This window comes from Notechis scutatus, chromosome Z (assembly GCF_049901735.1).
Source record: "Notechis scutatus isolate UNSWTSFEM ecotype Mainland chromosome Z, rNotScu1.2, whole genome shotgun sequence".
Taxonomy (NCBI): Eukaryota; Metazoa; Chordata; class Lepidosauria; order Squamata; family Elapidae; genus Notechis; species Notechis scutatus.
This window is the reverse complement of record NC_142025.1, coordinates 30,439,343-30,452,331: the sequence shown is the minus strand read 5'-3', so window position 1 is coordinate 30,452,331 and position 12,989 is coordinate 30,439,343. Positions and strand designations below refer to the sequence as shown.

Here is a 12,989-nt window from a genome sequence, read left to right as displayed (position 1 = left end):
GACTCTCAACCAATCAGGATGAAGAAAAAACCATTCTGGCACAGCAATAGGCTGCCCCAAATTCAAATCTGAAACCACTGTAAAAGCCTGACTCACAGATGAACACTATACAGAAGCCTGATGATGGCAGATGAGATTCTGCCGAAACATCGCTACAACTTTAAAAGCACAACTACTATGACGTGGGAAAATACCCGAACAAAGCTGAATGCCATACATGTAAGTACCCGTGAAAACTTAAGAAAACAAATATATATATACACATACACACACACTGTATCTCCACACCACAAGCCAGGCAAACACCTGGGCACAAACAGACTCCCCCTGATACCTCCAGCTCAAACACACCCTAACCAGGCACCCAGATGAGACCTAGCTTCCAAATAAATGATAGCCGTCCATTTACTCGGAGCCAAGCTGCACTAAAAGCCTCCAATACAGGAACACAATGTTGCCAGCCAATCAAGACAAAAAAAGCCACAAAACAGACAGAAGATATTAGAAACACCAATCAAGCAGAACACAGCAAACTCCAAGACCAATAAACACAGACCAAGACTCCCAACCAATCAGGATGAAGAAAAAACCATTCTGAAACCACTGTAAAAGTCTGACTCACAGATGAACACTATACAGAAGCCTGATGATGGCAGATGAGATTCTGCCGAAACGTTGCTACAACTTTAAAAGCACAACTATAATGACGTGGGAAAATACCCGAACAAAGCTGAATACCATACATGTAAGTACCTGTGAAAACTTAAGAAAATGTATGTATGTATGTATGTATGTATGTATGTAGGTAGGTAGGTAGGTAGGTAGGTAGGTCTAGGTGTGTTTGGGTCTTTTCCCGTGTAAGATTAAGTTTATCTTGCCGACGTTTCGGCGAGGTCCCACTCGCCATCCTCAGGCTGGTGCTTTCGGCTTCATGCCAGTGCAAGCAGTGTGTGATCGGAGCTGCCGTCTCTCTATATATACTGGTGGTGGGGACTGGTGTGCTGGGCTGGTTGGCTGCGCTGCTGCCTCTTGATTGGTTGATGGAGTTGATGTTGGTATAATGGGCTGTGTGATGGCCTTGTGAGTTTTGTTGTGCAGATATCCTGGATCCTGTGCTGTAATCTCCTGGGTCGTTTGTTTTGTAGTGATCTTTTTCCATTAGCCTCTCGTGTTTTAACGGCTTGGGTAATGGGTTGTGTGATGGGCTTGCGAGTTCTTTTGTTGTGGTAACCTGGGTCCTGCGTTGTAATCTCCTGGGTCGTTTGTGTTTTGATCTGTTTTCCATTAGCCTCCTGTGTAGTAACGGCTTGGGTAATGGGTTGTGTGATGACCTTGTGAGATTTATTGCTGTGGTATCCTTGGTCTTGTGCTGTGATATCCTGGGTCATTTGCTGTGTTGTAACTTCTTGAGTTCTTGTGGTGTAATTTCCTGAGTTTTCTGATGTGATGTCCTGAGCGGGTGGCTGTGATGTAGCATTCTGGGTTTTAGTCTGGCTTCGAGTTTGGGGTCTGGGTCTGTGTTCTTGGTGTGTGTCAGCTTGTTTGGTTTGGGGGTTGGGGAGTGCGACAGCTGGCGAAGCAGCCGTGGTCTGTTTTCTGGATGGTGGTTGTCCTTCATTTATAGGATGGGCTTAGGCCTGGGTCTGATGAGGGGGATTGGCGGTGGTATCCCATGTTGTTTTGGGTCTGGTGTTGGTTTTCGTGGCTGGGACTCCTATGTTGGTGAGGGCTAGCTTCCAGATGTCTGGTAGGCAGGAGGATTTGTCCCGTCTATTCATATTATGGGGGTGTTTCTCTATACTTCCTCCCTCTTCCAGCACCTTAAAGCCACAGGACATGAAATTAATTTCGAAGGAACCAAATTAATATCCAACACTGAACACTCCAGCAAGAGAATAATCAGGGAAGCCATTGAGATATTGTGTGTGTGTGTGTGTGTGTGTGTGTGTGTGTGTGTGTGTGTGTATAATTTTTAATATAAAAATGGCCTGGTGGTCATATGGGTGGGTGGGCGGGCATGGCCAAAGCGACAACAACACCCTTGTTGTTCTCTCTCTCTCATTTATCTCTCTCTCTTCTCTTTCTCTCTCTCAGTCCCTGGGAGTGTGTGTGTGGGGGGGAAAGGTGGTGGGAATTTGACATGGTTGGTCATCTTGACTTTGCTGCGGAAGGCAAGCGAAAAGAGCAAAATAAGGCGGGAAAAGCTCCAGGTTGTTTTGAGCACCTCCTCAGCCATCTGGGGAGTGAAGAGGAGAGGGGGAAATTCTTAAGTAACTGGCCCCATGGGGCGAGCTTCATTGATTCTGTCGGCACTTGCAGAAGTGGCCGACTCATGCCGCAGAGAAACTCTTGCAGGAAAGTTCGTCAAAAGTTGCTGTCCTTCACATGTACCCCTAACCTCCTCCCCAAATCCTGGAGATCACCAGGTTAGAGAAGGGCTGCCAGGGAAAAGGGTGACGAGAGGCTTTTCTCTCCTGGATTGCAACCTTTGGCAAGTCAGGGTGTCAACTTTGCAGGGATTTTTGCTTTGTTCTCTCTTTCTCCCGCCGCCAGTACCACCCCTGTTGCCGACATGGGTGTAACTGGGTGGGTGTGGGCAGGATCAACCAGGGATGATTGTTCAGTTCGGCAAACTGAACTGTCCCTACCACCTGGTGCGAGGTAGTTGAATTTCACCACTGCTTTGCAAGCTTCAAACGAGGACTGAAGGAGGGGGAGGCTTATAATCATGGTTCTGATTATAAGCCTCCCCATACCCCTCATTTGAATGCTGCCCCAGGGTGGCTGGGAACCAATTTGGAGGCCAGTGACACCGCCCCCCACTTGCCTTGGAGAAGTCCTCTCCCAGCCTTCGAAATTGGTTCCAAAGGCAGCGAGGAAGCTGCAGGGGGCTGCTGTCAGCCACGAATGTCGCTCCTCTAACTTGGAGATTGGAGAACAAATGTTACTCGCATTTGCACGGCATTAGCGAAGGGGTGGGGGTGAGGGGAAAGGATCCGCACATCGAGGAGGTTGAGTGGCTGCCAGCGACGCCCTCAGAGGAAGATGTTGCAAGGGGGAGGCTCAAACCCCCTGAAAGCTTCTCTACCTCCTTGACAGAAGCGCTCATGCGCAAAGCACTCACACCGCCCCTCTGGCCCCCTGACAAGCCTCCTCCTCCCTGCTGAGTGTGTGAGCGCTTCTGGCGAGGAAGAAGAAGGGGTCAAGGCTCTCCCTTGCAACATCTTCACCTGAGGGCAGCTGCTTCCTGCGGCTGGGGGAAGAGAAGGGCTGGCAATTGCACCTATTGTGTGGGTTGCTTTGTGGTAAGTTAGCACTGTTTTATGTGGTCAGCCATGCAAAAGGCTGGGGTCATTGCTTGAGCACATGGGGTGTGAGTATATCCAGGGCGCTTGGCAGCATCACTGGACGGTCGCTATCCCAGGGGTTTTGCTCCGGAGCCCGATCCAATAGGCATGGATGTGATTTATGCAGCAGCAACAAAGGGCAGGCCGTTGTGTGGGCAGCCAGAGGCATTTTGCACACAGGCTGATTCCAAAGCATGCTCCCTTATAAGATTGATTGTAGCAAATTTTTTGCTTGCTTGCTTGCATGTATGTACGTGTGTATGTGCTCTCTAGGGGTCTTCTCCTTTAATGGGCACTAGCTTTGGGATTTACAGGATTGCGGGTTGATCTGCTCCCTCCTCCTCCTCCTCCTCCTCCTTTGTCCTTTGGCTTCATAGGTAGATGGTCCTCCCTGGGATTTGCGTCTTATTTGCTGCCTACAAGTCTGTTCTTTTTGGAGGGTCCTTTTTGAATAGGATGAGCTGTGGTTTTGCATTGATGTTTGGATCGATGTGTGTGGGGGTGTTTTAGCCCTTGGCCTTGAACTGAGGGACACTACCTTTATTGGGTTAAAAGGAGGAATTGGAAACAGGTTTCTTCTTAATTTTTAGAAGACAAAATCACAGGGGTTTAATATAGCAGAGCAGCTCCCTCTAATTGTGTTAGACAGTCTCTTGACTTTCTTTTCTTTTCTTTTTTTTTGCTGCCAAGCTTGATGTGGGACTTATCATAGTCCCTCCATTATCCATTCCCTTAAGTTCCCTCTGCAGCATTTTCTCAGTGAAAATTTTCGCCCGTGCACATGAGTGAGGTGGGGGAAATCCAGACTTCTAAATTTCAGATTCTGTATCATGTATAATCTGGCTTCCAAACTCGGATATATGATAGATAGATAGATTGATAGATAGATAATCTAGCTTCCAAACTTAGGTAGGTAGGTAGGTATAGGCCAAAAAAACCTCACCTGATTTCAAAATATTTTATCCAGATTTTTAAAATTACTTTTTAGTTTTACTTTTCTCACTTTTATTTATATTTTATCATTCAGATTTTATTTTATATTCCATTCTTAATTTGAATGTTGATGGAAATAATTTTATGCTGTCTTCCAACATACCCTCTTTACTGTAAATAGCCATCAACACATTAATGAAATTCACTATCTTAAGTACTCCCTTTGAGTTTTTCATCTGTACATTTTAGAAAGTTTTGGTGTAAGAGTAAGAACTTAAGAGTATATTCATACTATAGAAGTTGTTGGAAAAGACCCTGTTAAGTCTCTGGTAGCCAAAAATTTCAGGAATGTGGTAGCTCCTCTTCAAGCTAACAACATCCTTTATCAATTTAGCTACTCCATCAGTCGGATAAAATGAGATTAAAGTTTAATGTATTTTTATACTATCTGTTAACCTAAAATGGGTCTAATAGATTCCTACTGTAGAGGTAGTCCTTGACTAACACCACAACGGAGTCCAAAGCTTCTGTTGCTAAGCAAGGCAATTAATAAGTGAGTTTTGCTCCATTTTATGACTATAATTGTTAAGTGAATCTCTGCAGTTAAGTTAGTTCATTTAGTGACCATTAGAAGTTACAATGGTACTGAAATGACTGCTTTTCAACTTACAGTCATTGCAGCATCCTCATGGTCACATGATCAAAATTCAGATGCTTGTCAAGTAGTTTATATATTTTTGACAGTTACAGTGTCCCAGGATCATGTGATCAATTTTTGCGACCTTCTGACATACTCACTTAAAAACTGTGTTATTAACTTAACAACCGCAGTGACTTATTTAACAACTGTGGCAAGAAAGGTTGTTAAATGGGGCAAAATTCACTTAATATCAAAGGAGCAGCTCCTCGCATTGTGGCTGCTGCAATGAATATGAGAAGCTCAGCCAATGGTTGGAGCATAGTTAACATCTCCAGCCCAATGAGTTGTCCGTTAACACTCACCACACCTGTCAATTTACCAACTCCAGTTACTGCACCAGTGAACATCACACATAAAGCCACTATCAGCTTACCAATGAATCTCCCAACACCAATGACATTAGCTGGCCCTTTAAACATAGCCATGAGACCTGTGGAAAGCATGCCTTTCCTTCCTCAGGCATTGCCAACCTCTCCCCCCAGTAAAAAAAAATCTAGAGCAAAAACCTCATGCAGTATTAAAAAGAAGAATAGAAAAGGGGGCTGCTGTGTATTGTTTAATAGACTGCTAAATTGGCAAAAATGGACTGCTAAATTGGCCATGCCCACCCAGTCACATGATCATATAGCCATGCCCAAGCCACGCCTATAGAACCGGTAGTAAAAAATTTCTGAATCCCACCACTGGTCTTAGGCCTCCAAAGAAAAAGACAGAAATAACTGCAATAATATTGCAACATATATCACTAAACATCTCTCCTAGTAATTAACTCAAATGTAAAAAAAAAATAACTACCTTAAACAAATATTAGCTTATTTTTGTGCAAAACAAACCAGTAATTCAATATTTCTTATTGTATATGTCCTATAAATTATCACCTATTGTATAAATATATCATTAGTAAAAAAAAAAATGAATGGCAAAATTTATTTACATTTATTAAACAGTAAATGAAGACCATAGCCCAAACCTACTTTCAATAGTCTTAAGAAAGAATCTGCATACTCACCTTGAAGCTTCCCTCCACGTTCTCCAGAAGATATTAAGCTAATATGCTCAGTAACTGCCTGTTCACCTCCTAGATCTTCACTAGAGTTCATCTGCTGATCACTACATTCTTCTTCTGTTGCTAGGACCTTGCATACATCACTGCCATTACCCTTTTCAAAAATTAATGAAGAACAATCTTCAGGAATATCGAATGAATTCTTGTCATCTTTTAATTCTGGGGAGCTGTTGCTGATAGATATTACAGCACTAATACTCTTGGAGTTCATTTGGGAAACATGCTGAGGTACTATCCCAACAAATTTCAGGCCCCGACTTGCAGCATCTTGAATCTATAAAACCAGGAGAGATAATATTTTAATTTACCAAATGTCCTTTAGGAATATGGGTGCTTCAAAGAAGTAAAGAAACTAGAAACTAGAGTTATTTTATGAGTGTATTTTTCCCTAGTGCATAAAATGTCCCATTAGACTGGTATACTACAATCCAAGACTCTATTAGCATTTTCTCTTTAAAAATAAAAATAACTCTAGTATAGAAAAAAAAATCTCATAGGCTTGGATTTTTAGTGTCATGGCATATTGAATTCACAACATATGTTGTATTAGGAAAATAGTCTCCAATATATCAAAGTTTGTATGGTTCTACTTATATTAGAGGGAACTTTTTTTCTTAAACTCCAAGACTGCATTGCTTCAATTTTGTACTGGTTTATAAATCATTTAATTTTTAATAGAAAATCAGAAGACACTTGGAGAAAATGTTAGCACTATTGAAAGTATTACAGCAGCACTGAAAGCAGAACTGCAAACCAAAGCTATTCAGAAAATAACTGTAAAGAACTCAGAAAACAGATGTGATTGTGTGGCATTATTTAAGTAGCATAGAGGGAAGTTATGTACAGGATGTGGAAAAGCAACGTGAAAAGATGAATCTGTGAGTAGAAACAAAGATGCAGCAGTATTCCTTCAGCAACAATACCTGTATCATAAAAAAATCATACTTCATAAAACTTCATTTAGTGAAAATTTACTATTTCAGAAATTCATATATATGCTACCATTCTTTTTGTATTCCTCCTCTAGCACATTCTTTCTTCTTCTGAATGAGTCAAATGTTTAACCTCATAATTTCCAGTAACTGAGTTTGGATTTACTTTGCCCTGTATTAATGTTGGTTGCAATTTGTGTAGCTGACTTCATTTATGATGCAAGATTTTTTTCCATTAAATAAATAAATAAACTAACAAGTAAAGTCATTGGATTATCAAATTACTTTACTCTCCCTATTAGGTGTGACTTTGATAAAAACAATTTCTCAAGAGTCCAGGGTTTTGTTTTGTATTACCAATTTCAATATAAACTATTGGATAATAAAATAATAAAGAATTAAATATATTTTACTAAATGAGCAAAATGATCTCTAAACATTGCCAGCAAAAGAGAGAGAAAAAATTCCTACTACCATAAACCTTCTGAAATTATTTACATTTCTTTCAACTAAAATTGCTGACTAGGAACATGCTTTTTAAATTATCAATGCATTTTACAGGAAAAGCATCCTAATGCTTTTGTTTTTTTTAATTGATGCAGAAATTCAGAGAAAATATCATAGCCCACAGGTAGGAAAATGAAAAGCTTGGAAAAGAAAACTCCAAATTAGAGAAATGGCTATTAAAATAAGAAATGTAGTTTAACTCTGGGTAGCAGAATAAAAATGTTGACTCTGTGTGTAGCATAACTGACAAATGATGAGAAATTTCATCTGGAAATCATTATTAAAGATACTGAAATAAGTTTATAAAATCTGTGGGTTCGGCTACAGTTGGATAATTATAAGAGAGAGGTCTGATTATCACAAGAACTTGTAAAGGTAGAAAATAAGGCAAGAAATGCATTTAGATGATTCCCTTCCTTTTAATGGGCAAAAATAGGGTATAGTGTTTGGACAAATAAGCTCCCACTAACACATTTCCACCTATTTCAATGCACATTCCCTCATGTCAGATAGAGAACAAGCTTTGTGTAGTGGTTCAGGAACAAAGTTACAAATCAGGAGAGAGTGAGTTCTAGTCCTAATTGAGCCCATAGCCATGTAATTGATTTTGGCCCAGTCACTCAGCCCTAAGAAACAGGCAATGGAAAATCATTTTCAAAACCCTGCCAAGAAAACTGCAGAAGACTCATCCAGGTAGTCATCAGGAGTTAACATTGACTCAAAGTCACACACACACAAACACATCTGACACAGAATCTACATCTTCATAAGGGACAGATACATCCAACAGCTCACAAAGGCCAAATATATCTCTATTCCCTCCCTCTCCAGGAGAGGAAATGTTTTTGTAATTTCAAAAGAAAAAAGAAATTAAGCTTAAGACAGTTCTTAGCTAGCCTTAGCCTTTTCTTGTTCCTGTACAGAATACCCTTCTGTTTAGAAGGCTATTCTGTACAGGAACAAGAAAAGGCTAAGGTTAGCTAAGAATTGTCTTAAATTTAATTTCTTTTTTTCTGTGTGTATTTCAAGTTAATTTATGTCTTTGGTGGTTTTTACTTTTATACAAGCTCAGCCATTTGCTCTTTTTATCTAACTTGTTCATATGAGAGTTTATAAAGAATAGCAAACTAGCATCATCTCTTTTTTCAGAGTCTTATTTTTCTACAGGTTGTTCTAAGGGAGATCCTTTTAAATTGCTTTCTGAGATCTGTACTACTCTATATTTTATCTTGTTTGCTATTCAGTGTGGTACGGTTTATAAAGCCAATGGCTGTATTATATTCTCTTTTGATCGTACTCCTCCTCCCCACCCCAATCATCATCATCAAATCCATGCTTCACTGATGAGAAGTTGAACTAAAGAAGAATGGTATTAATATTGGCATTTTTTTCAGGCTGGAAAAAAATGTAAAATTGTATAACTTTAGATGTGTCAGTTAGCATGTTTGATACGGCAGCAAACATTCTTTTGCAATTCTAAGGGATAAATATAACAGCATGAGAAAGAAATCTAAACCACTAACAAAAGCAATGTATATGTTTTCTTTTTGTAACATGGGATTAGGGTAGAGAAGATGTATTATCTTCTCCCAAATACCTTGTTTCTTCTGCCTCTAATGTAAACAAATTTTCAATGTTAGGCATATTTATAATATGCACATATTGATTTAAATGTTTTCAGTGAGTGCAAAAAACAACTTGATGAAGGAATGCTGTAAATGAAGGAATATTTTCCAAAGCTAATTTTTGGGAAAGCTTACTATTTCCCATCCTTTTCAGCTTTGCTGAACTATTTTGTTTTCTTATTTATGGTTAACCAGAGACTTGATTGCAACTTTGAACACAAAACAAACTAAGTTGTGGCATATTTTGGTCAACCACTACTGTTCCCAATACTAAGAAATTATTGAGCAACAGCCATAAGTATTAGTGTGTTTTCCAAAAATATTCTTTTAAAGAATATTACCACACACTTAGCCTGGTACAGAAGAGAGAATAGGCAAAATAATTGTACTTTGATCTAACATAATTCAAACTGCCAACTCAGCAAAATGCCAGTATTACATTTTTTCAGCCTGAATTCCTTATTTGTACAGTAAGAATAAAGCACTGACCTTCTTATGGAAAAACAATCAAGTTATAATATCCTATGTATAAAAAAAAAGAATGCCTATCTGTTTCCAGTAAAAATGTAAGGCAACAATATTTCTATTATGGATATGCTTGAGTTCTGTTCTTTAAAAAAAAAAACAAGTACATATCAGTCATGCTGCCTTAAACAATATTTAAATGATAAAGTGGTAATCATATTACTTCAGATTTAAGGATAAAAATATCTGCAGTAGATATAACTTTATAATTGAATGCCATATCTAATTTAATAAAACAGGAATCAGAAGGAGTTTATAAAAAGAGACTATGGTCTCACTCTTTCTTGTGACTACGGGAACGGTTTCAGTAAAAATTGAGAGAATGCAGATAGATATTTAAATCTTCATATCTTGCTGTCTCGTGAAATCTGATGGATATTTAGCCTAATAAAATATAGAGATAATAATTAATGGTCTTAACATGCTGTCACAAATAATAAAATAATCTTCAGTCTATCACTCCAAGAGATAATTGATAAAGTAATGCACTGTGCTAAGCAAGTATGTAATTTTATATTAACTTAATGTCTTGGATACATGCAGCTAATTCATGGCCTAGTAGTTGATTGCCAAATACGGTTTGTTTACTTACTTATTTATAAATTTATTTCCTGTCTATTTCTCCGTGGTTTTCAATAATAAAAAGATGAAAGGAGTGTAAACAGAAGTAAAATAACAGAACAGTAAAATAAACAATGATAAAAGTACACAAGAATATATCAATATGATAATCAAAAAGATGGATTGAGGAAGAGCAGAGAGTAGGGAGGGGGGTGGAAAGTCTGCCATCCATTTAGCATCAACCTCCACTATTTGATGTATTCATTAACCAAAATTAAACTATGAAACTATTCAGGCTGATATGTAAACCAGGCTAATCTACTAATTTTTGAGATCTCTGAATTTATTTAACATTTATTGTTAAATGTATTTCAGAGAAATACTAATATTACTTTATTATTGTTTGGTCTTTAACATCATTATTATCATGCAAAATTTATACATGGGACAAGAAGTAACAGTCCAGATGGAACATGCTGAAACAGACTAGTTTTAGGTCATTTGTTTACATCATAGGTCATAAAAGGAATGAAACAAAGTTGTATACTGGCCTTATTTATAAGATAAATTTTTAGTGAGGAATGCTGGATTGAAGAAGTATGTTTAAAACTTGATTAAGAAACATCAATAACTTATGAAATGCTGGCAATACTACTCTGTAAAAGAACCAATAACCAGGAAATACAGATTAGTACTTGTAGAATAGCAATGTAAATCTTAGGGGGGGAAATACTTAAATACCACCTGTCTATATTATAAAATCAGATATGTATAGCAATAGTTTTCCCTGTGACACTCTAACACAGTGGTTCTCAACCTGTGCGTCACAACCCCTTTGGGGGTCGAATGACCCTTTCACAGGGGTCGCCTAAGATCATAGGAAAACACATATTTTCGATGGTCTTAGGAACCCGGCCATAATTTTATGGTTGGGAGTCACCACAACATGAGGAACTGCATTAAAGGGCTGCGGCATTAGGAAGGTTGAGAACCACTGATCTAACACAAAAGCAGATAGAAAAGTATTTTTGATTTTGTACTTTGATGTTGGAGAAAAACAATGGGTAGGTAAGAAAATATACAAATAGATCAATGATCAAATTAATCCAATGTTCACACTCACATAAAAAATAAAATGCAAATTATCAGCTCATTGTGCACTTTTGATAAGTCCATAATGCTGGGAAAGGTGGAAAGAAACAGAAGAAGTGGCTGATAGCAACAAAGAGAGTAAATTCAACAACAGCAGTAATGGAAAGATTTAAAAGGCCAGGTTGGGAAGAGATTATTCTGGTAAAAATTAAGCAACATAGCACATAATAAGCGGTGGGATTCTACCAGTTCTGACCAGTTCTATAGAACCCCTTGTTAACTTTTTAAGCAGTTCAGAGAACTGGTAGTTAGAAGAAATCTTCTTTTGTTTTTTCCCACCTTTATTACATTCTTGGCAGTATGCCTAGATTTACTGTCTCTGCAGGTTTTTTTTTCTTGATACTTTCTTAAAGGGGAAGGGTTGTTTTAAGCTTTTTACACTGTTGTTGGGAGGAAATACTCCCCTGGAAATACTTCTTGGCTAGCTAGAAAGATTGACATTCAAACTTGAGTTTACATACCCTTTCTGATTTTTGGTCTAAAACTGGTTTTTGATGAAGTTTAATTATGTGCTTGGTGATGTTTAATCCTGTTGTGATTTAATTATTTGTATTGTGTTTGAATATTTTCCTGCATGTTTTTTTTTTAATCTGGAGAGGGGGTCTTCCTTCACTACTTTAGTGGTATCTGGCACTGTCCTTTTAGGGTGTAGTTCCAAGAAGCAGGAGGCAAGCTTGGCAATGATTTTTTTACTGCCTTTCTGGGGGGCATGTGACTTTTCCTTAAATCTGGATAATTCCTTAGGATATCTTGTGAGATGAGTGAGACTAGCTGGTATCTTTAAGTGGTGCAAATGGATCTAAAGATTGCTTTTCCTGGGTGTGCTCTTTCTGGAGAGCTTAATGATCACTCTGCTAAAGGGTTTCACTTTATGAAGAAGAGTTGGCTGGTGATAGTTATCATTGTATTTTAACTATTTTAATTCTTCAAGGTGCTCTGACACACCCTGCCTGATTTGTAACTCCGGCTTGCAGGTATTTTTAATCTAATGATTGGTATTTAGGGCAGCTTTCTGCAAGCAAAGAAGCTTTTTGTATTTTTGTAGGTAGTCCTTGACTTACAACAGTTCATTTAGTGACCATTCAAAGTTACAATGGCACTGACAAAAGTGACTTATGACCATTTTTCACACTTTATGACCATTGCAGCATCCCCATTGTCATGAGAGGTCAAGCGAGAAGTGCGCCCCTTGATGTGAGTGACATTGAGTTGGCCACACCCACCCAGTCACATGACCACCAAGCCACACCCACTAACTGAGCCACGCCCACAAACCCGGTTGTTAAAATTTTTGAATACCACCCTGCACATAATCAACTGATCTTTCTTCACAAATTTGAGAAAGAAAAATGACTAAAGCAATGTCTTTATAGAGAGAATATTACTTTGGCCCTTCTCTTAATTATCAGATGTCTGCCTTACCAGTTTAACAGAATATAATTTGAACCTTAATTTAGCAGCCACTCAAATTGTTAGCAGTTGTATTTGCTGAAATAAAATTGCACTACACAAAAAGATTAACTTACTAGTTTATCTTAACTGTTATCTTAACCCCAACCCTAACTGTCCGGAATAAAAGTTCTTAAAACTGTGAATCATAGTCTTTAGTCATTGATATTTTAATCAAGGCTTCAAGCAGTA

At 38.4% G+C, this 12,989-nt stretch overlaps 1 protein-coding gene across 1 annotated transcript in view; it reads right to left on the bottom strand.

Annotated features, from left to right (window-relative positions):
- The window catches only part of RFTN1 (raftlin, lipid raft linker 1), a 189,380-nt gene that overhangs the window by 52,156 nt on the left and 124,235 nt on the right, over positions 1–12,989 (bottom strand). Inside the window, 1 exon segment of the mRNA XM_087947998.1 lies at positions 5,990–6,320. Coding sequence (XP_087804124.1) covers positions 5,990–6,320 — 331 coding nt within the window.